Source organism: Myotis daubentonii, chromosome X, assembly GCF_963259705.1.
Source record: "Myotis daubentonii chromosome X, mMyoDau2.1, whole genome shotgun sequence".
Taxonomy (NCBI): domain Eukaryota; kingdom Metazoa; phylum Chordata; class Mammalia; order Chiroptera; family Vespertilionidae; genus Myotis; species Myotis daubentonii.
In genome coordinates, this window is record NC_081861.1 from 132,462,611 (window position 1) to 132,484,898 (window position 22,288).

The 22,288-nt window shown below is 37.6% G+C and overlaps 1 protein-coding gene across 2 annotated transcripts in view; it reads left to right on the forward strand.

Moving 5' to 3' along the window:
• The window catches only part of ACE2 (angiotensin converting enzyme 2), a 39,757-nt gene that overhangs the window by 10,998 nt on the left and 6,471 nt on the right, over positions 1 to 22,288 (forward strand). Inside the window, exons 3-15 of one of the 2 annotated variants that reach the window (XM_059679986.1) lie at positions 819 to 909; positions 1,788 to 1,931; positions 3,309 to 3,421; positions 5,334 to 5,439; positions 7,529 to 7,626; positions 9,787 to 9,956; positions 12,577 to 12,803; positions 15,152 to 15,296; positions 17,109 to 17,207; positions 17,937 to 18,059; positions 18,482 to 18,699; positions 19,473 to 19,531; positions 22,035 to 22,135. In XM_059679986.1, coding sequence (XP_059535969.1) covers positions 819 to 909; positions 1,788 to 1,931; positions 3,309 to 3,421; positions 5,334 to 5,439; positions 7,529 to 7,626; positions 9,787 to 9,956; positions 12,577 to 12,803; positions 15,152 to 15,296; positions 17,109 to 17,207; positions 17,937 to 18,059; positions 18,482 to 18,699; positions 19,473 to 19,531; positions 22,035 to 22,135 — 1,694 coding nt within the window. The remainder of the gene's footprint in view (positions 1 to 818; positions 910 to 1,787; positions 1,932 to 3,308; positions 3,422 to 5,333; positions 5,440 to 7,528; positions 7,627 to 9,786; positions 9,957 to 12,576; positions 12,804 to 15,151; positions 15,297 to 17,108; positions 17,208 to 17,936; positions 18,060 to 18,481; positions 18,700 to 19,472; positions 19,532 to 22,034; positions 22,136 to 22,288) is intronic. The other variant, XM_059679987.1, reaches the window with a different exon arrangement.

The window sequence follows — 22,288 nt, forward strand, 5'->3', positions numbered from 1 at the left end:
CTTTACTCTATTATGTCTACTCTCCTTTAAACTCTACAGGGTACAGTTTAAACTTTTCAGTATGACATAAAAGGTTCCTTATAATCTGGCTCCTGCTTATCTCTCCATTCCCACGTCCTCCACTTCCTTCAACCTGCACTACTATTCTAGTTTCCTTCAACATGTCATCACTCCCTGAAAAGGCCATGTCTTTTCCAACCTCCTTTCACCTTTTAGGCTCTGCCCTCCATCTCTCTTTTCTACTTGACCAATTTCTGCTTCTCTTCCAAGACATAGCTCTAATTTGCCTTCCTCTTTGAAGCCATTCCTGAATCTCCTCCTCATACTCCCACATTATTTTTTGGTGACAGTTATAGCCCGTATCACTCTGTTATATAATTATTAATGTCATGGCCCTCTCATTGTCCTATGACTGTGGGGTCCTTGAGGACCAGTGACTTGTTCATGTCAGAATTGTCAGAGTGTAGAACATAGTAGATGTTCAGTAAATGTGCACTCAGTGAATGCGGAATGTAACAACAATTGCACTTCGTGCATACGAAGGTGAGAAATGTTTTTTGGATTTTAGTAGATCTGTTCATTTTAATCACTTCACATATATTTATTACATGTTTATAAGGCTCTGTTGATAACTGATGGTGAGGAGATTTGACTGAGATATTCCTTCCCTATATAAAGGAAGATACTTGGCAAAGAAGTTGTGAATTGCTGTATTTGGAGTAATAAAAAAAATCACATGGCTAAAAGGACATCTTTACATTAGCCTTTTATTTTCCATATTTCTCATTTTAACAGTGTTTATTATCTTCAATTTGCAGTTGAGCACAATTCTAACTAAAATGAGCACCATCTACAGTACTGGAAAAGTTTGTAACCCAAATAATCCAGAGGAGTGCTTCACACTTGCAGGTAAGCTATTAATTTTCAGCAGTGATTATGATATTCACTTTTCCCCAAGTTTTAAAAATGAAATTGATGTTAGATAATGGCATTGTGCCTTTCACATGGATAATCCAAAGGTGAGAAGATTCCAAATATGTGATTCAGCACATAGACAAACTTAGCACTTAACAAAACTACATTTGTAAACTCTGTCACATTCAAGTAACTTAATTAAGTTAGCAGTTAAATAATGTCAGTGGTTTGTTTTCTCCTCAAATATTTTGGAACTATAATAAGGATGAGGAAATTAGTGAATCATGATATTTCATTTTATAACTTTACTAGAGGCCCGGCGCACAAAAATTTGTGCACTCGGGGGGGTCCCTCAGCCCAGCCTGTGCCCTCTAGCAGTCTGGGACCCCTCGGGGGATGTCCACCTGCTGGCTTAGGGCCGTTCCCCGGGGGATCAGGCACAAGCTGGCAGTCAGACATCCCTCTGGCAGCTCGGGAGCCCTTGGGGGATGTCCACTTGCCAGCAGGGAGCAGGCCTAAGCTGCAGTCGGACATCCTTAGCACTGCTGAGGAGGCGGGAGAGGCTCCCACCACCACCGCTGTGCTGGCAGCCGTCAGCCTGGCTTGTGGCTGAGCAGAGCTCCCCCTGTGGGAGCGCACTGACCACCAGGGGTCATCTCCTGCATTGAGCGTTTGCCCCCTGGTGGTCAGTGTGTGTCATAGTGACCAGTCATTCTGCTGTTAGGGTCAATTTGCATATTACCCTTTTATTATATAGGATGACCTTATGTCTGCCAGCCTTAATTTTAATTCTTGAAAGTTCATGTAATTGTTTATAAGTACAAATTTTACAAATGCAAGTTTATTTCCCTTTGGGTGCTTTGCAATAACAGGCTTGGAAGACATAATGGAGAAGAGCAAAGATTACAATCAAAGGCTCTGGGTTTGGGAAGGCTGGAGGTCTGAGGTCGGCAAGCAGCTGAGGCCATTATATGAAGAATATGTGGACCTGAAAAATGAGATGGCAAGAGGAAACAGTAAGTTTGCTGGTCTGTAGAGGTCTTTGAGGCCATGGTTTTTGGTGTTTTTTTTCCTCATGGATTACCAAGGCTGCCCTTTGATATAAGGTATATCCCTAAATTAATGATCTTCTGCTGAATAATTCATGTTGCCTGTCTCAAAGAAGAAACTACTAGGAAATAAGGAAAGGTGAATTGACATTCTACAGTTAAAGAGCTCAAATACAGGGCCTCAAACAAATCAGTTGTCTGGGAAGGTGCCCCCAAGGTTCCTAAGGTTGTTTGGGGATTAAGTAGGAATTCTATTTCTCAGAAAGAATGAGAAACAGAGACAGTCTCTCACCTAACTCCCATCTAGCTACAGTTTATTCTCAAAAGTTGTTTGTGTGTTTACCTCAGGGTGGTGTCACAGAAAGAAAAAAATCAGATTAATTTAGGCTGGAAACTCATTACTTTCTGCAGTTGTAATCATAACTCAAATCATGTGGTCATAAAAATCTTAACATGGGGAGGAATTCCCATCTTTCTTAACTTGCTCTCCTGCGTGGGTAATGAGCTGAAGCCATGGCATTATGGATAACTTTATTGGGATTGAGAAAGGAAGAATTTTTTCATCTGTGGTTTCCAGATATCTTTCACTGATACATAAACTCTTATTATCAAGCTGTAGGTAAGCTGGAGACAGTAACTTATCACCATATCCTTCCATCCAAATATTTATTTCTCTCCTCATTTTCCTGATCATTCATTGCCAATGTGCCTGTAAAAATAAAAAAATATTAATATACATTTGCAAACTTTATTAGCTAATAACCTAGCACAAGCTCATGTTTCCTGATGATGCGATACTACATCAAATGTACAGAGATGTACTGTTTAAACATATAATTTGCAAATAAATATAAGCCCACTGTGGCAATGACTAAGATGAGTTGGGTTGGATTTTAAAATATATGGCCTTGAACAAAATGGGAATTTAAAAATGCAGATGCAATCACATATTTTAAAGCTAAAGATGCAAACTGATCTATGGAGAGAGTAGAGACCCAGGGTTAGGAAAGTAGGAGTGTGCCTCTGTGCCTTACTAGTTGTGTGCAACCTTGGACAAATGATTTAATCATCTAAAAACAGGCTGTTAATCTGCACAGTGGGGATTATAATAATGTCAATCTTGTAGAGTGTTTGAGTTTATTAGATGAGATAATGCAGTTAAATTTCTGGCAAGTGCTTAACAGACATTAGCTAGTGTCATTATTCATCTACATTTCTTTGAGTTGATATTTAGAAGGGCAGTAAAAACTGTGACATATCTTTGGATTTTTTTAACCTCCAGGCAAGGCTAATACATATATATTGTGCTTTTACTCTTTCTTTCCCTTGTGTTCTTCTAAACAGATTACGAGGACTATGGGGATTATTGGAGAGGAGATTATGAAACAGAGGGGAAAGATGGCTATAACTATAGCCGCCACCAGTTGATTGAAGATGTGGAACGTATCTTTTTAGAGGTAACTAAGGAATTGTACCCAGAGACAGATGTAGGGCAGTGCACAGGAAGAAGGGAAAGTGACAAAAGGCATTCTGGCTTGTTCTAACACACTGGTCAGTCATTCCCAGGCCTCGTAGTTATGTAATATTGGAGCTTGAAAATATTTTAAAGAATAACAGGACAACTCCTACAGATGATCAGTATTTCTCTACTCCCCCCTGCTTTTCAACCACTAATCAGAAATCATCAACAGCAAGATTATAAGAAAGATTATAGGAAGGAGCAGTCTTTTAGATTATGAGAAGGAATTGTCTTTGTGAGCTACCTAGGGCCAGCACTGTCATCCTCAGCTAGCAGAGCCTTCCTCAGGACAATTGGTACTATTGTTTCCTTATCTTTGACTAAGGAAGTCTTTATAGGAAAGAGAGAGTCTATGAGTCAGAGTACCCCATGGACACTTCTTAATGTCTCCCTCTTCCTTCATTTTGATCCCCACATCTCCTACTTATTTCTGTGCCTTCAAACTTCTTATGTGTAGTTATTCTGTCTATCCATAGTTGGGCAGAGCTATAAAAAAATGAAAGCAGGACAAATATACCCCCCCAAAATAAAGAGAAGTGGGCAAGATATTTTAATAATTACATCAAAGAAATGGCAAGTAAGCAAGTAAAGCATTATTAGGAAAATTAAAACTATAATTAAAAACTACTACACACCCACAAGAATAGCTGTAATTAAAAAAGACTAACAGCCTGGCCAGCATGGCTTAGTGGTTGAGTGTTGACCTATGAATCAGGAGGTCACTGTTTGATACCCAGTCAGAGCACATGCCTGGGTTGCAGCTCCATCCCCAGTGTGGGGCATGCAGGAGGCAGCCAATCAATGATTCTCTCTCATCATTGATGTTTCTCTCTCTCTCTCCCTCACTCCCTTCCTCTCTGAAATCAATAAAAAATATATTTAAAAAAGGACTGATAATATCAAATATTGGTGAGGATATGAAGATACTGGACCTCTCATACTCTGCTGACAGAGATGTCAAATGGTACAGTCACTTTGAAAAATAGTTTGACAACTTCTTAAACGTTAAACATACACTTACCATATGACTAAGTTATTTCACTCTAAGGTGTCTATATGAGAGAAATGAAAATGTATATCCATACAAAGACTTATACATGAATGTTCATGGAAGCATTATTCATAATAGCCCTAAATGGGAAACAACCTAGTCATCCCACAACTGGCGAATTTTATCCATGAGATTAAATGAAGCAGACTCTGATGGATTCATACAATGAAATGCTACTCAGTAATAAAAAGGAATGAACTACTGATGCATGCAATAACATGGATGACCCTCAAAAACATTATGTTAAGTAAAAGAAGACAGACACAAAAGGTCATATACTATATAATTTCATTTATATGAAATGTCCAGGACAGGGAAAGCTATAGAGACAGAAGTTAGTTCAGTGACCTAGGGCTGAGGGTAGGAGTGGAATAAACTGCAAATGGGGGTAAGGAAATGTTCTAAAACTGGGTGGTGGTAATGGTTGCCCAACAATATAAATTTTCTAAAAATCATGAAACTAAACACTTAAAGGTGGATAAATTATGGTGTGTAAATGATATTTCAATTTAAAAACAAAGGAAGTAGGTAGCATCTTAGAAATGAATATTTTTGCATCTGCTTTCATTTTGGAACCTGTATTTCTTCAGGTGTGTTTACTGCTTTATGCAATGGAGCTAGTTATCATCAGCATCTGGAAAGAAGGAATACTTTCAAACTCTCCAGAACATTTGAGAGAAAAAGAAATTGAACTTTAGGGACATTCTACTTGTCTAAAGAAGCTTCTATTTTTAGTTTTGAGGATTGGAAATAAGAACCAGCTTCCCTTGGTCTTAAACTTTCTTCCTGGGCTTTTCAGATTAAACCATTATATGAACATCTTCATGCTTATGTCAGGGCAAAGTTGATGAATGCCTACCCTTCCCGTATCAGTCCGACTGGATACCTCCCTGCCCATTTGCTTGGTAAGAAACTCCACAAATTCTTTGTGTACTTTGCTCTAAGTTATTTCCACTAATAGAGTTCTTTTATGGAGTGAGGCCGAACATAAAACTTTGGAAAATTCTGTGAATGGAATTAGTAACATCATAGAAATTATATTTTGAAAGCACTCTCTTCAATAGAAAAGTCATTTTAAAATAATTCTCTATTGCATTACTTTATTTTGTACATAAATAGTTATTATGTTGGCTATAATTCAAAGGATAAAGGGGTGATTTAAGACAACTATAGAAGGAACTCCAAGTTCAAATGAGAGTGTAAATGGGGAAAAAATAAGTCTCATTATTCAAGTTGGTTGGCTAAGCTCTTGAGGTGAATTTGGGATCTTAGTATCATATTGTCATAGGAAAGAAGCTTGGTAGGCTGGAGGTAGTCAGCCATGAGAGAAATGCTTTGTAGAATTAAGGTATAGCCTGAGTTAAAGCTTCATAAGTTCATTCTTAACTGTAGCAATTACTTTTGCTGGAAAGTACTTGGTTTGGAATCATGTGAGTATGTATGAAGTCTTTATCATGAAGGAAGATGCCTAGCTTAGGAGAAAAATCAATCTTCCAAAAACCTCGGATCCTGCCACAGAGCCTTTGTAGACCATGCAAGATCTAGGGCCCTTTATTGAACCTGCTAATTCCCCTCCAGAGAGTGATTATCCTCCACTCCCTCTCCATCACCCCAGAAGCTGAGGCCAAATAAAATACATGTGTTTGAAAAATTCATGTGATGTATACATAGTATTACTACTACAGCCAAGCTAATTTAGTGGCAGCCAATTCTTCTCCAAGGCCAAGCCTCGTTCAGCAGGGGAGAATATGGACAAAGGCCTTGTGGAGACTTTTTACTCTAAAGATATATATATATATATATATATATATATATATATATATATATATATATATATATATATATATATATATATATATATATTTATTCTCTACAATGTCTTTGCCAGGCATTCTTTAGTAATTCAGTTTCGGCTTAAATCTACCTGGTGTGATGTACTCAATATACTTTTGTGAGCATTATTGTTATCATTATGCCTACATTATTTCTTATTTTAAGTTAAATGTCCACAGAATTTTTTAACCATTCTTTAAAACATCACTTTTCTAATTGTTCTCCTTTGGATTAGCCATCCTTTGTTGATGTCACTCTCAAATATCATGCTCAAAACTGAACAGTTATTTTAATGAGGTTTAACCAACATAGAGTAAAAAGGGAACTGTGGCTTCCTTTGTTCTAGATACTTTGATTCTATTCATTTACGTTACGGTCACATTTGGGTTTTGGAAGCAATGTCATACTGTTTGTTGGGTCCTTTTTGGCCTGTATTTCAGCTTTATGTCACATATCACATATGTTTATAGTCAATAGATATATATTTCTTTAAAACATGAGTTCATTGGAGCATTCTTTGTGTAGTTAAGTTACCCTATTCCTTTGATGTCAGGATTCTGGTCCTGCTATTAGATTGACTTTTTCTAGATCCATCTTCCCTTTAAGGGTATGGCCTTGAAATGCATTTTAACATTTATTTGAGATGTTTGAAAAATTACCCAGTTAAGTGTATTACTATATTATAGGAATAAAAGTGAAACTTAATAACTAATTACTAGAGGTTGCTGAGTGATGATCCTATATGATCTCTCTTGAATCCAAAAGTAGGGATTACTAATAGTTTTTAGTATTTTGCCCCTTGGATGGTGAATTCAATAAATGTGCTTCTAATCTATATTAGCTATGATGTTCCACATATTTAATAAATTGTGCCTTTTAAACCTTAAATGGGTGAAACTGAGATGATTCCCTAACAAGTTTTGCCTAACTACAAAATCTCCTGCTATTTTAACCTTTTAGAGGAGATAGAAAAAGAAGGGAGTTTTGAAACTAAAATAAACGAAGAGAAAAAGAGATAGTGAAAAGGAAGCACAGAAACCAGAATAAATGTAGAATACCATGTGGCCTGTTTATCAATTTCACCTCATGCACTATGTAAATATCAGTTCTATACTTCTGCTGTCCTTTTTGTGTATTAACAAAATCTTTTTTTTTAAATAGGTGATATGTGGGGCAGATTTTGGACAAATCTGTACAATCTGACAGTCCCCTTTGAACAGAAACCAAACATAGATGTTACTGGTGCAATGGTGGAACAGGTAGGAAGAAGAGGCCTTGAAAATAAAATCTGAATCCTAATTTCATTTCTTTTTAGGCTATCTTTCTCTTCTAGCTGTTGTATATGAAACTATATGTATAAATAAAAATTTCAAGCTAATTAAATGTAGCTAATTAAATTCCTTAGCTATCTCTTCATGGAAAAGTGGTTTACAATTTCAATTACATCAAATACCTTGAATAACAGGTAGGGTTTTGATCTTACTGAGAGATATTAAAAATGGAGAGGACCTAAGTTTTCCATTAAATAGTGAGATGTGGAATTATCAACTGACTGGCCACACTCCTTCCAAAGTTAGTCATTACTAAGCAATCAGTCAGTAATCTCTATGAATAATGGAAAAAGAACATCATTAGATGATTTTTGCATATTTAAAATTTATTATTAAAGTATTACAAGAGTATTTAAAATAATTTTTTAAATTACCTTTATTTTGCCATTTTGGTATAATTGTTTAAATTCTTTGTGTTCCCTTTTATTGATGACATTATAATATATTATTCAATTCAGATAATAGTCTACATTTCTGGGTAGAATTCATAGTCATACTTCTATTGGCTGTGTAAAATTTCTTCAGATAGTTGCACCATAATTTATATTTTAGGTATTGCTGGACTTTTTTGCTTGTTAATAATTTTAAATCTGTAAGCAGAATGAACATGTTCACATACATAACATACTCCCCATACTCATCGGAAAAGTCCACAGCTGAATAAAAACATGAAGTTGTTAGGGTCTCCAGACTCCTGCGGCTGTTCTAACCCTACTTTATAGTTGAGCAGTAGCAGAGGCCTATCTTTATGTCACCCCTTAGCCTGTCTACAGTGTTTTTACATCCACCATATCTCCTAAAGTTACCTTTACAGTAAATCTCTGAGACTATCAGGACAGGTATTGTGATAGTTCCAAGTTGTAGCTGAGAAAACTGAGACTCAGGTAAATGACTTGCTAAAGTAAAAAAGACAGTCAGTGACAAGTGAAGTATGAACTCAGAGCTCCTAATATTTCCAGTGTAGATTTCTATTTATTCATTCTTTATTTAACAGGTGTTAATTGTTCTTACTAGTCTACACTGTTTTGGTGTACATTCATTCTGTTCAATAATGTCTTGCTCAAAACCAGTATTGGCTGATATTAAGGAGTAGTAGGTCAATAATTTTAAAAAGCCATAGTGTCATATCCTGTTTCATATCCCCAGGGCTGACATAGGAGAAAAACCAGACTTCACTGGTCTTCAAGATCAGAGGAAATTTTCTGTGTCACCAGAAGTGATTCATGAAGCATATGCCGATTATACAAACTTAGTTTGCCTGATGTGGGCCTTATCTTCAAAGAAGTGTTAGCTCCAGGGATACTGGTTCCCAGAAGAGTTTGTTGGATGGGCGACATCTACTGCTGCCTGTGTCTGATTCCAGAAGTCTCTGAAGTTTAGATTCCCATACAGACTATAAAGCCAATGCCCAACTACACATTGGCTATTGGGTCACATGTGGGCCTTTTTGGTTTCAAAAGCCCATGACTTCATGTCCACCTTACTGTTTATGTCTTTCACTGAGCCTAATACCAGGGCCTTATTCCTTGAAGGAGCTCAATCAGTGATTGTTTGTTTGAGTTAAATAGTTTTTAGCAAAGAGGTCATTGTTGTTTCTATTATACTTGGAATATAAAGAATAAAGGCAAAAATACATCATACATAATGTCATCCAGTCTACGAATATTTTTGTGCATTTCTTCATTAATGTACTATATAAGTGGTTTACATATTCTACTTTTCACTTACTAATTTATTATATTTTAAATTTCACAATGTCATATTTATTTAACCATTCTAGTGGTTATTTCCATTTTTCCTTATTAAAAACCATTTTACATGTTGTATACCTTAAATTTACACAGTTATATGTCAACTATTTTTTAATTTACAACAATATAAACAACAAATCAGTTTAAATTTAATTCTTTGACCTAATTTCTGAGAAGTTCCTAGGTTAGTTCTCTAGAGACAGGATTACTGAGACAAAGAATATAAATACTTGGAAAATTGTCCATGCATGATGCCAAATTGCCTATGTACATATCCAACAGAAAGAATGCTGTTGTTTTAACGCTAGAATTAAATACTGTTCTTTTTCTTTTTCAGTCCTGGGATGCAGAGAAGATATTCAAGGAGGCTGAGAAGTTCTATATATCTGTTGGACTTCCTAGTATGACTCCAGGATTCTGGAATAACTCCATGCTAACTGAGCCAGGCGATGGCCGGAAAGTGGTCTGCCACCCCACAGCTTGGGACCTGGGGAAGGGCGACTTCAGGTAGGGAGGCTGATATACAAATGGGAGACAATGGAAGCATGGAAAAAGATGAATTGAGATTCCTGGTCTGCTTCTCCGAGCACAGAAGAGATGAATGAACTTCCCTTTAACGAAAGCTTGGAGTCCATGAGAGTACATCTGGGCTTTTCCAGGAAAAGGGGATTGTCGGCAGCCCCTAACTTGAACCTTTAGACAATTTGCCTCATTTGAAATAATATGCACCCATTAGAGTTGCATGGTTATGGATATGGTGGTGCCCCCATTATGAAAGTTTTGGTGGTAAGATTTATGGAAGGTGGAGGTGTGAATCAGGCATTGGTCCTCCCCTCCATGTGAGTGAGACAGGACAGGTGAATAAATAAGCTAGGATAAAAGAAAGTGGTACATGTCTTAAGAGAAACCGAGACAACTCAATGGGGGAATTAGAAGAGAACTGACCACACCTGGAATAGCATGTAGGATAAGACAGGGCTTCTCAGGTGGCATTTGAATTAGGCTTGAAAGACAGGAAGGGTTCAGACAGACAGAGCTGGGAGGAGTACATTGGGCTGGCAGAATAGCAGGATTAAATGCAGAGAGGCAGGACCTGGCATTGTGTCCTGATATCAGCATATTAGACTAGAATAAAGGGCCTATGAAGAGGTTCTGTGTGATAGGGCATAATGAGCACAGGCTTTTGAATCCCAGGTGCCTCTTAATGGCTGGGCAACCTTGGGCAAGGTATTTAACCTTCTTGGGTTTCCGTTTCCTTGTGTATAAAATGGAATAGTAATTCACAGTTTGCAGGTTTGTGAGTGTCTTAGGCTGGATTCCCTATCTTGAAATGAAGATTCCTGTACAAGTGCTGCATCAAGGGAAAGCTCTCAGGCAAAGGGGAGTGAAGGAAGTTGAGTGGGGGGCTGGAGAAGGATCTAAGTAAGGATGTGTTCTCAGCTGGAGACTTGCTTCAGCCTCATCCCACAGGGCTCTCTGGAGCGTGATTTGTACCTGAGCTGGTCATACCTTGAAACAAGGTGTATGTAGCGAACAAATATGTACTCTCATATTAGTCACTCATTGACTGTGGACTGCCTGAGTGAGGGAGGGGGACATACCCTCCTGGTTGAGGCACCTCATATTTAGCCAAAACCAGTGAAGAAGGAAGCAGCTATTGGCTGTTAAGGGCTATGCCTCAGGCAACTGGAAAATGGGTGGATGTGCCTGGTAAAGTAGATCTGGGCAGGAACCCAGCAGAAACCACTAGAGTGGCAGTTGGCAATACTGTTCTATAAAGACTCAAATAGTAAATAATTTAGGTTTTGCAGGTCTCTGTTGCAATTACTTAGCATGACAATAGCCACAGGTAACACATAAACATATGAGTGTGGCTGTGTGCCAATAAAACCTTTTTATCAAAATAGGTGGTCAGCCTCAGTCCATAATTTACTGGTTCCAGTACTAGAGTGAGGCTTAAATATAAGTATACATAAGTTTTCTCACACAGGAACTTACATACAGTAGACTTTATATATATAGTAGCTATTCTTATAATTGTTTTAAAAGAGAATGGAAAATAACCAAGTTAGAAAATTAGGTTATGTTGGGGTATATAAAGAAGGTTGAGTGTATTCTTAAGCAGTGGGGAGTCCAAAGGGTATTTATCAGGGAGATGATATGGTCAGAGTGGTAGAAGGAAAATTAATTTTGGAACCTACTGAAATATGACCCCCCACCCTACATTTACCGGAATGAAATTGCTCCCCCTACAGTCACCTGAATGAAAATTGCTGTTGCCAAGTTGAAAAGAACCACTACCTAATTGCCACATGCAGTCCTTATTTCATTGGGCCATGGCAGCATTAGATAACATTTACAAATTGTCTTTGAAATGCTATTTTTCATTGTCATCCTCTTCTGGACTTATTTGACTCCTCTCCCTAACTCCTTTGAGCCATCTTCATCTCCCCACTCTACATACTGGGACCTCCTAGGACTTTGTCTTTGGCCCTCCTTTTCTTGCCATTCTACCTATACCTGCTTCATGGGCCACCACACGCACTCCTGGACTTAAAAGCTAATTATTCCAAACTAACAATTTCCAGCCCCTTCTCCTACTACTTCACTATTCTGACTATACCAAACTGCTTGCAGTGTCCTGAATGGCATTTTTTTTCTTAAGCCTTTCTTACTGAGCACCTCCAGGAATGTCATCCTCTTGTCCCTCCCTGCCATCTACCTGCAAACTTCTGCATGCTGATCAAGGTCCAGAAACTCATTGCATCTTCAGTTATTCCCTTCTTGGTACTTCTAGGACACTGTGCCTGTATTCACTCATTGTTATGCCCCAAACCATACCTACTGATCACTTACAGAGTACTTGTCTCAGAGATTTTGTAGTAGAGGACTCTGCTTATTTTTCTTTCTGTTAGCCTGTGAACAAGAGAACAGGATTCAACCCTGCCCATCACTTTATATTCAGCACCTAGCATAGTTTCTAGGACCTAAAAGGTAGGTCCTCAAAATTCACTGGTGAATGAATCTTGGAAAGATGATCCACGCTACCAAAATCCTATACAACTCTACTGTGATGATTAAATGAAACTCAATGAGATTCATTTTAATCTTGTCCATTTATGTGCAGGATCAAGATGTGCACAAAGGTGACAATGGATGACTTCCTGACAGCCCATCATGAGATGGGACATATCCAGTATGACATGGCATATGCCACACAACCCTACCTACTAAGAAATGGAGCAAATGAAGGATTTCATGAAGCTGTTGGGGAAGTCATGTCACTTTCTGTAGCTACACCTAAGCATTTGAAAGTCATGGGTCTTCTGCCACCTGATTTTTCTGAAGACAACGGTATAGACATTTTTTCATGCCTTGTTTGGTGGATTCTTTAGTTTGATGTGGGGAAAAATATTTATTATCATGCATAGGATATATTTAATTTTTCCACATAAAGTATAAGGTATTTATGGGTAACTAGAAATTGCTACTTGTAAAAAATAAGTATTTATCATGACGTGCCAATTTGTGGTTTTGTATCTTTGAAGAGGGCATAAGAGGTAACTGAATGAATGGTCTTGAGGCTCTAAGAAACATCTAACAAGATATTTTTAAACATCTAAAACAGGCCCACAGAATGGAAATGACTTATCCAAGGTCACCTGGCTAATTAATGTTATAGAGTTCTGACTAGATCCTTCTGGTTCTAGGTGAAAACTTCCCAAAATGTTAGAGGGAACAGATTCTAAAAACTATTTTGCAGAAGAAGCGAACTGAAGATGAGAGGGAAAGTGAAGCAAACTGAAGATGAGAGGGAAAGTAACCAGCCCAAGGTCAAAAAGCAACGTGGCTAAACCAAACCCAGGGCCCCAATCTAAAGCTTTCCCCATCATATTATGCAAAGTAAATGATAACTTGAAATTTGGGAGTTCTTAAAGAACAGGTGGTGGAATATCATGATTGGAAAGGACAGAAATGTTTTGTTTATCTGCAGGAAGCATAAATCTGCCCCTGTAACATCCCTTCAGATCCACGCTCTTTTTCAACATCTTTGCTTAAGGTAGCCTGTTTGTCTTTGGATGGCTTAGACTTGATAGAATACGACAAAAGTTCACAATATCCAGATTCTTCAGTGAGGATGCCATGGCTTTTGATTCTTCTTTGTAAAAGGAGGACACTTAGAGCCAAATATATTCTTCTCTTTTGAGTATTTCTGTCCTCTTAGTTATTTGATACATAAATATCAGCTCTGCTGGTTGGAAGGTTTGGTCAATGAGGTCAAGGTCACAAGCTCCATTCTTGTGTGGACAATTCACTTTGCCTTGATTTCTAGCTCTAGACCTTAGTGATCTCATGAGAACCTGGGATTAGGTCAGTGTAAAGCCATCATCATGTCTGTAAAAGTTACTACTATAAGCAGACCCAGTAGGTAGTAGATGAGCAGCAGCATCCTCCCATGAAGGGAACAATAAATGAAAGGGAGTTCACAATAACCACACCTGTTTTCTAATTTTAAAATATCATTATCAAGTCAATTAATAGACAACTATTTGTTTTATCATTAAAAAATATTCCCTGACAGCAGGAAAAGATGGTTGAATCACAAAGACACTACTAAACATGGTTAAACCACTTATTTGAAAAACTCCTTTTCTTGGTTCTGCCCTGATTGGTGAATGATGTTAAACAAATAAGTTCCTTTATTCTCTTTTTCCCTCCATTTCTTCTTCCAAAAATACTTATTGAGCACATACTATGTACAAGGCATATTTATAGACACTAGAGATAGACTGGTGTGACAAATAGATAATATTCTCCTGGTTACATTTCAGTAAGCTTCATTTGTACACTGGAGTGAATTCTACTGCCTTTTTATATCACTAATAAAGGATAAATGAAATAACATAATTTCTTAAAGCATTTTAAACGTAGGTAAGGAAAATATCAGTACATTTAAAGAACATTGTACTTCTGATTATCCAAGAGATGGTTAAGGGAGGTTCTTGTTTGTTTTACTTCCTGATTTACTGGCTTTTGGCCTCCTTTGTTTATTATGTGTTTATTTAACAAAGACACAGAGTGCATCATGTAGCAAACACCAGGCTAGATGCAGGGGTGGGGAGCATCCAGCCCGGGGTCTGTGTAAGGCCTTCAAAATCATTTGGTCTGGTCTTGCCAGGGCAACCGTAGGCAGGACTCAAAATTCAATAAATCTAGGAGCTTTTTTCATGGCAACATAAATTTATATTAAGTGAATTTTATTAAGCGAATGATGTTATAAATACCCAAATGCCCCTTGGCAGAAAAAGATTCTTCACCCCTGGTATACAGTCTTGAATGAAACATCACCAGTCACTGCCTTCATGGAACTTACAAAAAATAAACAGTATGACTGGAAAAATAGATGAAATAGCTTTATCTCTGATAACAGATATTTAAGGAAGGCAATTGAAACTAATAAAAAATGAGGATTAGGGGTTACTTGTGGGTTTATCTTATCTGTTCTATCCAAGACTTCACTCCAAATCCCTTAGGTGAGAAAATTAATATATACATATTATGTCCACTGTGAATATTTTTCATGTAATCATCCTTATAGTAAGTATATCTTGAGGAATATTTTGAGGTTAGGAAATTAGCCAATACAAAACATCTACTGTCATCCTCATTTTAATATTTACCCTTTTCCATTTTACTTTCAGAAACAGAAATAAACTTCCTACTCAAACAAGCACTTAATATTGTTGGAACTCTACCGTTCACTTACATGTTAGAAAAGTGGAGGTGGATGGTCTTTAAGGGTGAAATTCCTAAAGAGCAGTGGATGAAAAAGTGGTGGGAGATGAAGTAAGTCAATGAATGTGCAATCAGTAAAATGTTTTCTCATAAGTTTGCTGTTTATTTTAAAGCGCTTGACTGGTAACTTGCTTGATCATACATACATCTTTAAGGGCTGCTTTTCTTTCCCTGTCTCACTTCCTCACTCCTTTGCCAATGTTTCCTAGGGTCATTTCTCAGGACCTTGTCTCAGGGTCTGCTTCTGTGATAACTCAATCTAAAACAACTAGGATTGGGTTTCAAAATAACTTGGATTTCAACAGTTAAATCTTGCAATATGCTGAGGCGGGGCTAAATATGTGAAAATGAGAGAGAAGTGCATTTGGGCTAGGGACTGCCATCACCAGACACCACACACACACACACACACACACACACACACACACACACACACACACACACCAACACCACTACTACCACAACACATGAACTTCTTCTATTTTTTTAAGTCTTTATTTGGGTGCCCTCTCCTCAGATAAATGTGTTTTGGCTCTGCCTCCCACCCAGGCAGGACCAGGTGATACAACTTCTTACACTGTCTTCTTCAGTGTTTCGTCACCCATTAAACTGTGATATTATTTAGGAAGTGATCAATTTATTCATTATATTTATTCTTTTAAACAAAAATATCAATTCTACATTTTAGGTAAAGCCCTGGGGATCTAATGCTTATCATTCCAGATATTATCCTTGACTTGAAAGAACTTTAGTTTATGAAGAGATGTGGAAAATGAAACTACTGCAACATGTTGTATTGTGATGGGAAGAAATGGGGATCCATGAGCAGCCAAGTGGGGCTCCAAGGCCAAGTCTGATAGGTCAAATGAGGAGAGGCATCCAAATTGAGCTCTGAGAAAGGTGCAGGAGTTAACCATGTGTATGTAGAGGGAAACAGAAAGAATTCCAAGCTAATGAGAGTCTGGCACATTTGGGCAACAGATAATGATTCCTTTCAATAGTTTCAGCACTACATTATTTATCACTGTTTCTCAAGTGCTTTGCATAGCCCCTGGCACATGCAGATATGAAATAAATGGGTTTTGGATAAAAAATTACAAAAGAAGACAGAAAGGAAAGGAGGGAGGGAAGGAAGGAGGGAAGGGCAGAAGGAAGGAAAGAGGAAAAGAAGGTTCAATGTGCTGCCAGATGGGTGGGGGAAACATGGGGCAGGCCTCAAAGAAAGGGACATTTGAATTAGCCTTGAAAAATAAGTAAGATTTCAACTTTACAAAATTCTGTCTGCACATAAACTGTGGTGCAGAGGGGAATTATTAGGACTTTCACTGTATGTCTTAGGCCATGCAATGCACTTTATTAAATCAGTATTTTGAAGATACAGTTATTTTCTAATGGTATAGTTTGGCTGAATTAAAAAAGGGGAAGAGATAACTACATAATAGTCTGTAGTCTGTCATTTTTGGCATGGTTTCTATTTCACCTGACAACCAATCCTATATAATAAAAGCCTAATATGCAAATTGACTGAAAGGCGGAACGACCGGTGGAATGACCAGTCACTATGACACACACTGACCACCAGGGGGAAGGTGCTCAATGCAGGAGCTGCCCCAGCCCCCAGGCCTCAGGCCAGTCAAGGCAGGTGCCAACGAGGGCCTCCTGATCGCCCCGCCAGTCACCCCACAGATTGGCCCTGATTGCCGGCCAGGCCTAGGGACCCTACCTGTGCATGAATTTCATGCACTGGGCCTCTAGTTATAGTATAAATACCATTGGCTGATGAAAATGCACTAATTCCACCCAACTGTACCTCCTCATAGTGGGTAACCCAGAGCTAATATATCTTCTTTTTTCCTCCCAAAGGCGAGAAATAGTCGGGGTGATGGAACCTCTGCCCCATGATGAAACATATTGTGACCCCGCATCTCTGTTCCATGTTGCTAATGATTACTCATTTATCCGGTAAAGTATAGTTTCTCCTCACTGTTTAACTAGTAAGGTTTGTGGACAGCTGTTCTAATGGCAGATAAATAAGGATCTATTAAGCAAAGACTATAATTTTTCTTTCTATCTCCACCTACTTTCCAGCTCCCCAAACCTCAAAATAGATGATGAATTTCCATTCAATTTAACTCAACACAATTTATTGGGTTAAATAAAACTGTTTGAGATCTTTTCTCTCCCATCAAGGAATTTATAGTATCCTTATCCTTGAGATAAAAACAAAAAAAGTGTTTTTGTTTATCTTACTGTTACTGGCAGAGTTCAGAGTGATTGTAATAGAAAGACCATTTTTAACATGAAGTGCAAAAACCTATGTTCTGCACCTATTAGCCCCAGACTTGAATTTGCTAAGCCTCAGTTTATTTATACAGAGGAAATAATACTATTGACCTGCTGTAAGGACTGATTGGTATCATTTATATGAGAAAGAGCTATCCATCTGTAAAACACAATACAAATGTGAGCTAACATTTAACAAATATTACTGCCTTTTTATCAGCTGATACAGAAATGCATGTAGGTTATGATGAGTCTATAAGGGTTCATGTTTGGGTCTTTCTGGAGCAAGAGGTTTGATAAGTATCTCTGTGATTACTAGGGCCTCAGAATTTAAATATATGCCTCAATCTATGACTTTATCATAGTAACTAAACATGGGCCTGCTTGTTTTCTTTGTCTCTTTTACAGTTATTTCACAAGGACCATTTTTGAATTCCAGTTTCAAGAAGCCCTCTGTCAAATAGCTAAACATCAAGGTCCCCTCCATAAATGTGATATCTCAAATTCCAAAGAAGCTGGGAATAAGCTGCTGTAAGAAACTCTTCAAAATGTTGAACTTCTCCTACTATCCAAAATTACTCATTTCAACGCCTATGTCTATGTTTAACTTTGATTTCTTTTGTCTAAAAAGAAAAATTTTGGCCTCAAAATGTCCTCATCCACTAATTAAATGTTTGTTTTGTGGTCATATGGGAACTTAGACCATGTGATGGCTGGACAGGCCACCTCCTTTCTCCATGTCAGTACTACAGAGTTTCCTTTGTAGTAATTGGAAAGGAGAAGAGATTGAAGGATAAATACATCTATTAACATGCCTTATTTTCTTATCTGCCAGGAACAAACTTACCCAAGCCAAAGAGGAGAAACCATAGATCATACATGTAAATATATGTACACCTGAAACCCCTCAAAAGGCCCTGAACTTATCCTGCCCCCTTTCTTTCCCCATGTAGTGAAATGCTGAAACTTGGAAAATCAGAACCCTGGACCTTAGCACTGGAAAAGATTGTAGGAACAAAGAAAATGGATGCAAAACCACTGCTCAACTACTTTGAGCCTTTGTTTACCTGGCTGAAAGAGCAGAATGGGAATTCTGTAGGATGGAACTCTGGTAATTCTGTGGAATCGCGCTCTGGGAATTCTGTGGGATGGTTCTCTGAATGGAGTCCATGTGAGTTTACTGAGTTGACACATTTCAAATCCCTCCCTCTCTGCTTCCCCTAGTCTTCTATGGCCCCAAACTACCCCTCCTCCTGGTTTGTTAGCCTGATATTTAAAATAAAAGAGTATAACATCCCCAAACCCACTGTACTCAAATCTTACTCTTCAAAGACAATAAAACTTAATAATGGTTTTTAGTAAAGAAATTATCAATATTTATATCATTATATCTGCAGAGCCAAGTAATATACTATTTTATATCTTTTATTTTGTGGCTTTTGGTGATAAAAGGAGGTGCAAGAGTAAGCAGAAGTGCATGTCTAAAACTGGCCAATAAAGAAATAACAAGATAAATAAATTGTTTAGAAAGATAAAAGTAATTGCCAGAAAAAAAGTGAACTCAAGAAAGAAGACAGCATCCAGAAAGCAGTAGATTCAACCCAGAAAAGCAGCAAAGGGATGAAATTGAAAAGAATATTTGATATATTGGAATAGTTTGTATCTTCTCTCCACCCCCAGCTGCACCCGAATCTCAAGCCTCTCTGGGATTCTCTGGGACTTTTGAGGTCTGCACTGCCTCTGTGTACAAATTAGGCCATGACTTCCTGACCCTTGAGAAAGCACTTACCACTCCTCCATTACTTCTCATTTTCCAAAAGTGTGTTTAGGTCTCTTTTAAAATTCATTTACTATCATTTTAATGGGATTTGGGGAGGGGAAGGAAATAAACACACATGGTCAACCTGTCATGTGTAATAACAGCTGTGATTTCTCTTTAATCAGATGTTGAGCAAAGCATTAAAGTGAGGATAAGCCTGAAATCAGCTCTTGGAGAAAAAGCAGTGAGTATTCTGGGCACTTTCAGTGTACGCCCTTAAGTAGGACACAATAACACAATCAGCCCATTCCAGTGGGGTGTAAAAGATGAGTGCCCACATGGTTCTCTTAGGAACTACGAGTCCCCAATTCTGGCCTTTGGCTTTTGTTTATTTACTTTCAGTAACACATTCCTTATTGGATTGGCTATGTCTACTTTTTCCTTGAAGGTGTTAGGAAGACCAATGAGAAAGCATCCAAACTTAAATATCAAATACCCATCCTTACAATTCCCTCTTATCATCATTACTTGTGTTTGAGGGAGAAAACATAGTTATATTTTGAAAGATTGTTTGTTTTTAGAAGTAATGCAAGGAGCTTTGCTTTGCTTCGTTTTATTCAATCATCTATATCCTGAAATGTGTTAAAAATGCAGAATCTTAGGCCCCAGCCCTGGACCTGACTATTCAGAACCTGCATTTGAACAAACCTCCAGGTCATTTGTAAACACAATAAAGACTGGGACGCTCTGATTTAGAACACCGTTTCTCAAGCCTGGCTGTACACTGGAGTCATATGGAATGTCTTAAAAATATTAATGCTTGAGTCCCGCTCCCAGGGATTCTGACTTAATTGCTCTGGAGTGTGGCATCAAGAGTTGGGCATCAAGTGTTTTGAAAGCTTCCCAGGTGATTTTGATAACAGCAAAGTTGGAGAAGCACTGATGTAGAGATGCATTTTGGGATACCAAAATGTTTTACAGAAAATCATATTGCTTACACCCTCTTGTGAATTACTTTAATCAGCTAGTGCTTTCTTCTCAACACTGTTTCAGGTTATCTAGTCTGAAAAAGTAGTGGCTTTGGTTGGGGAAGAGGAGAATGTTGTCTCAGGCAGATGGGAATCAAAGGACTGGGTGGGGGCATGGCACCCTGAAGCTTCTGCAAGATTAGAGAATAATCTGGGACTATTGGACAAAACAATCCAAGGTGCTATAGTAAATTGTTATTTGCACTGGATAGATCCAAAGATTGCATTTCCATTCCCTTACTTTTCCTGGAAAGTTAAATATTATCAAAGACTCCACATTTGTTGTACTATATTTTTCATAAATAAGACATCCGAATATAAGTAACATAGTAGGAGTGAAACTGAACATTTTAAAAAGTAATAATAAAAATGGAGATGAATCACTTCCCAAGCCCTAAAAGATACACTTCCTATTTCTTATCATTAGGATTCTTTCTCTGTCTTGCATTATTAGTTCTCCATTGACCTAATAAATTTTAATCACTTTAAAGTATCCTGCAGATCAGGTTCCTTTCCAATTATTTTCTTTTTTTCTTAACATTTGTCTCATGTGCCCTTTCCATACATTGAGGGATTGGTAAATACTGAATACTATTGCCTTCAGAGGGTTTGAACATTCTAAGGCTGATTCACTGAGCAAATAGCTCTTCTGATGAGACCAGAATTATACTTCCAGCACATCTACTGCACATCTGGGCTAGAATGTCTGTCCAACTCAAGCTATTTCATGGCAAAGTTTAATTGGATCTTTTGAGAACTCATCCTTTTTACCAAAGAACTTATATGCATACATGCATAATCCACACACATAGACAAAATTGTGGGATGAAGACCTGGGGAGGTGGCTGAAGCAGGGTGGAGAGGTCAGTGGGGGAGGAGGAGAAGGAGATATCTGTAATACTTTTATCAATAAAAACAAATTAAAAAATATAGAAATAGTAACCAGAATATTATTAGTAGTAAATATTAATAATGTTATTACTATTAAAACAACTTTTTCCAGAACTTGAGTGATATCAAACTGAAACTAATGTAACAGTTCTTTTGTGAAATCTTATAATTGTTTTTCTTAAAAGAGAAAGGACAGATGCAAAATTTGTGCTGCTCATTAATCTCTACTGCCAGCTACTAGAGGAAAGAGTGAATATCTTTTCTCTTGTAACTAGTTTTTCATAGACTATGAAAATACACAAGATATTTGTTTAGCACTGAAAAGAACAAATTACATTGTTTATAGAATTATTTTTCCCTTGAATCTCAAGTTGTTTTTTTCTTTTACACTATACATATTTGAGAACTTACTATAAAATAGTAATTCTCTGCATACTTGTCTACAATATATGGACATTTAACCAAAACCCATAACTTGCATGACTCCTGTCTATAAGCCTGCCTTCAGAGTGTTTATTCCATGTTGCATGAAACTAACGTTAAAGAATCAGCGAACTTGGTGGTTCTTAAAGTGTGGTTGCCTGACCAGCAGCATCAGTACCATCTGGGAACTTGTTAAAGATACAACTCTGAGGGTGGGGCTCAGTATGCAATGTTTTAACAAGGACTCCAGGTGATGCTGCTCACACTCAAATGAAAGGTCACTGACTTAATGAATAACAAGAATCTTTGGAATATTAGCAAATTTGAAAATAATACTTGTGTACTATCAAGCCTTTCATGCATACTATGATCCCTACTGAGCAGTGTTCTCTTTTGAATTTGCAGTATAAATGGAATGACAATGAAATGTACTTGTTCCAGTCATCAGTTGCATATGCCATGAGAGAGTATTTTTTAAAAGAGAAAAACCAGACGATTCTTTTTGGGTGAGTTCATTTGGTGTGCTTTCAAGTTACTCCAACTAGTACTTCCCTCATTCTTGGGTCTGAGGAGATAATTATGTTTAATCTTTTATTCAAGTGAAATTAAGAAAATCCTCCTAATAACTTTTAAACTTCTTTTATATCCTAGAATGTGGG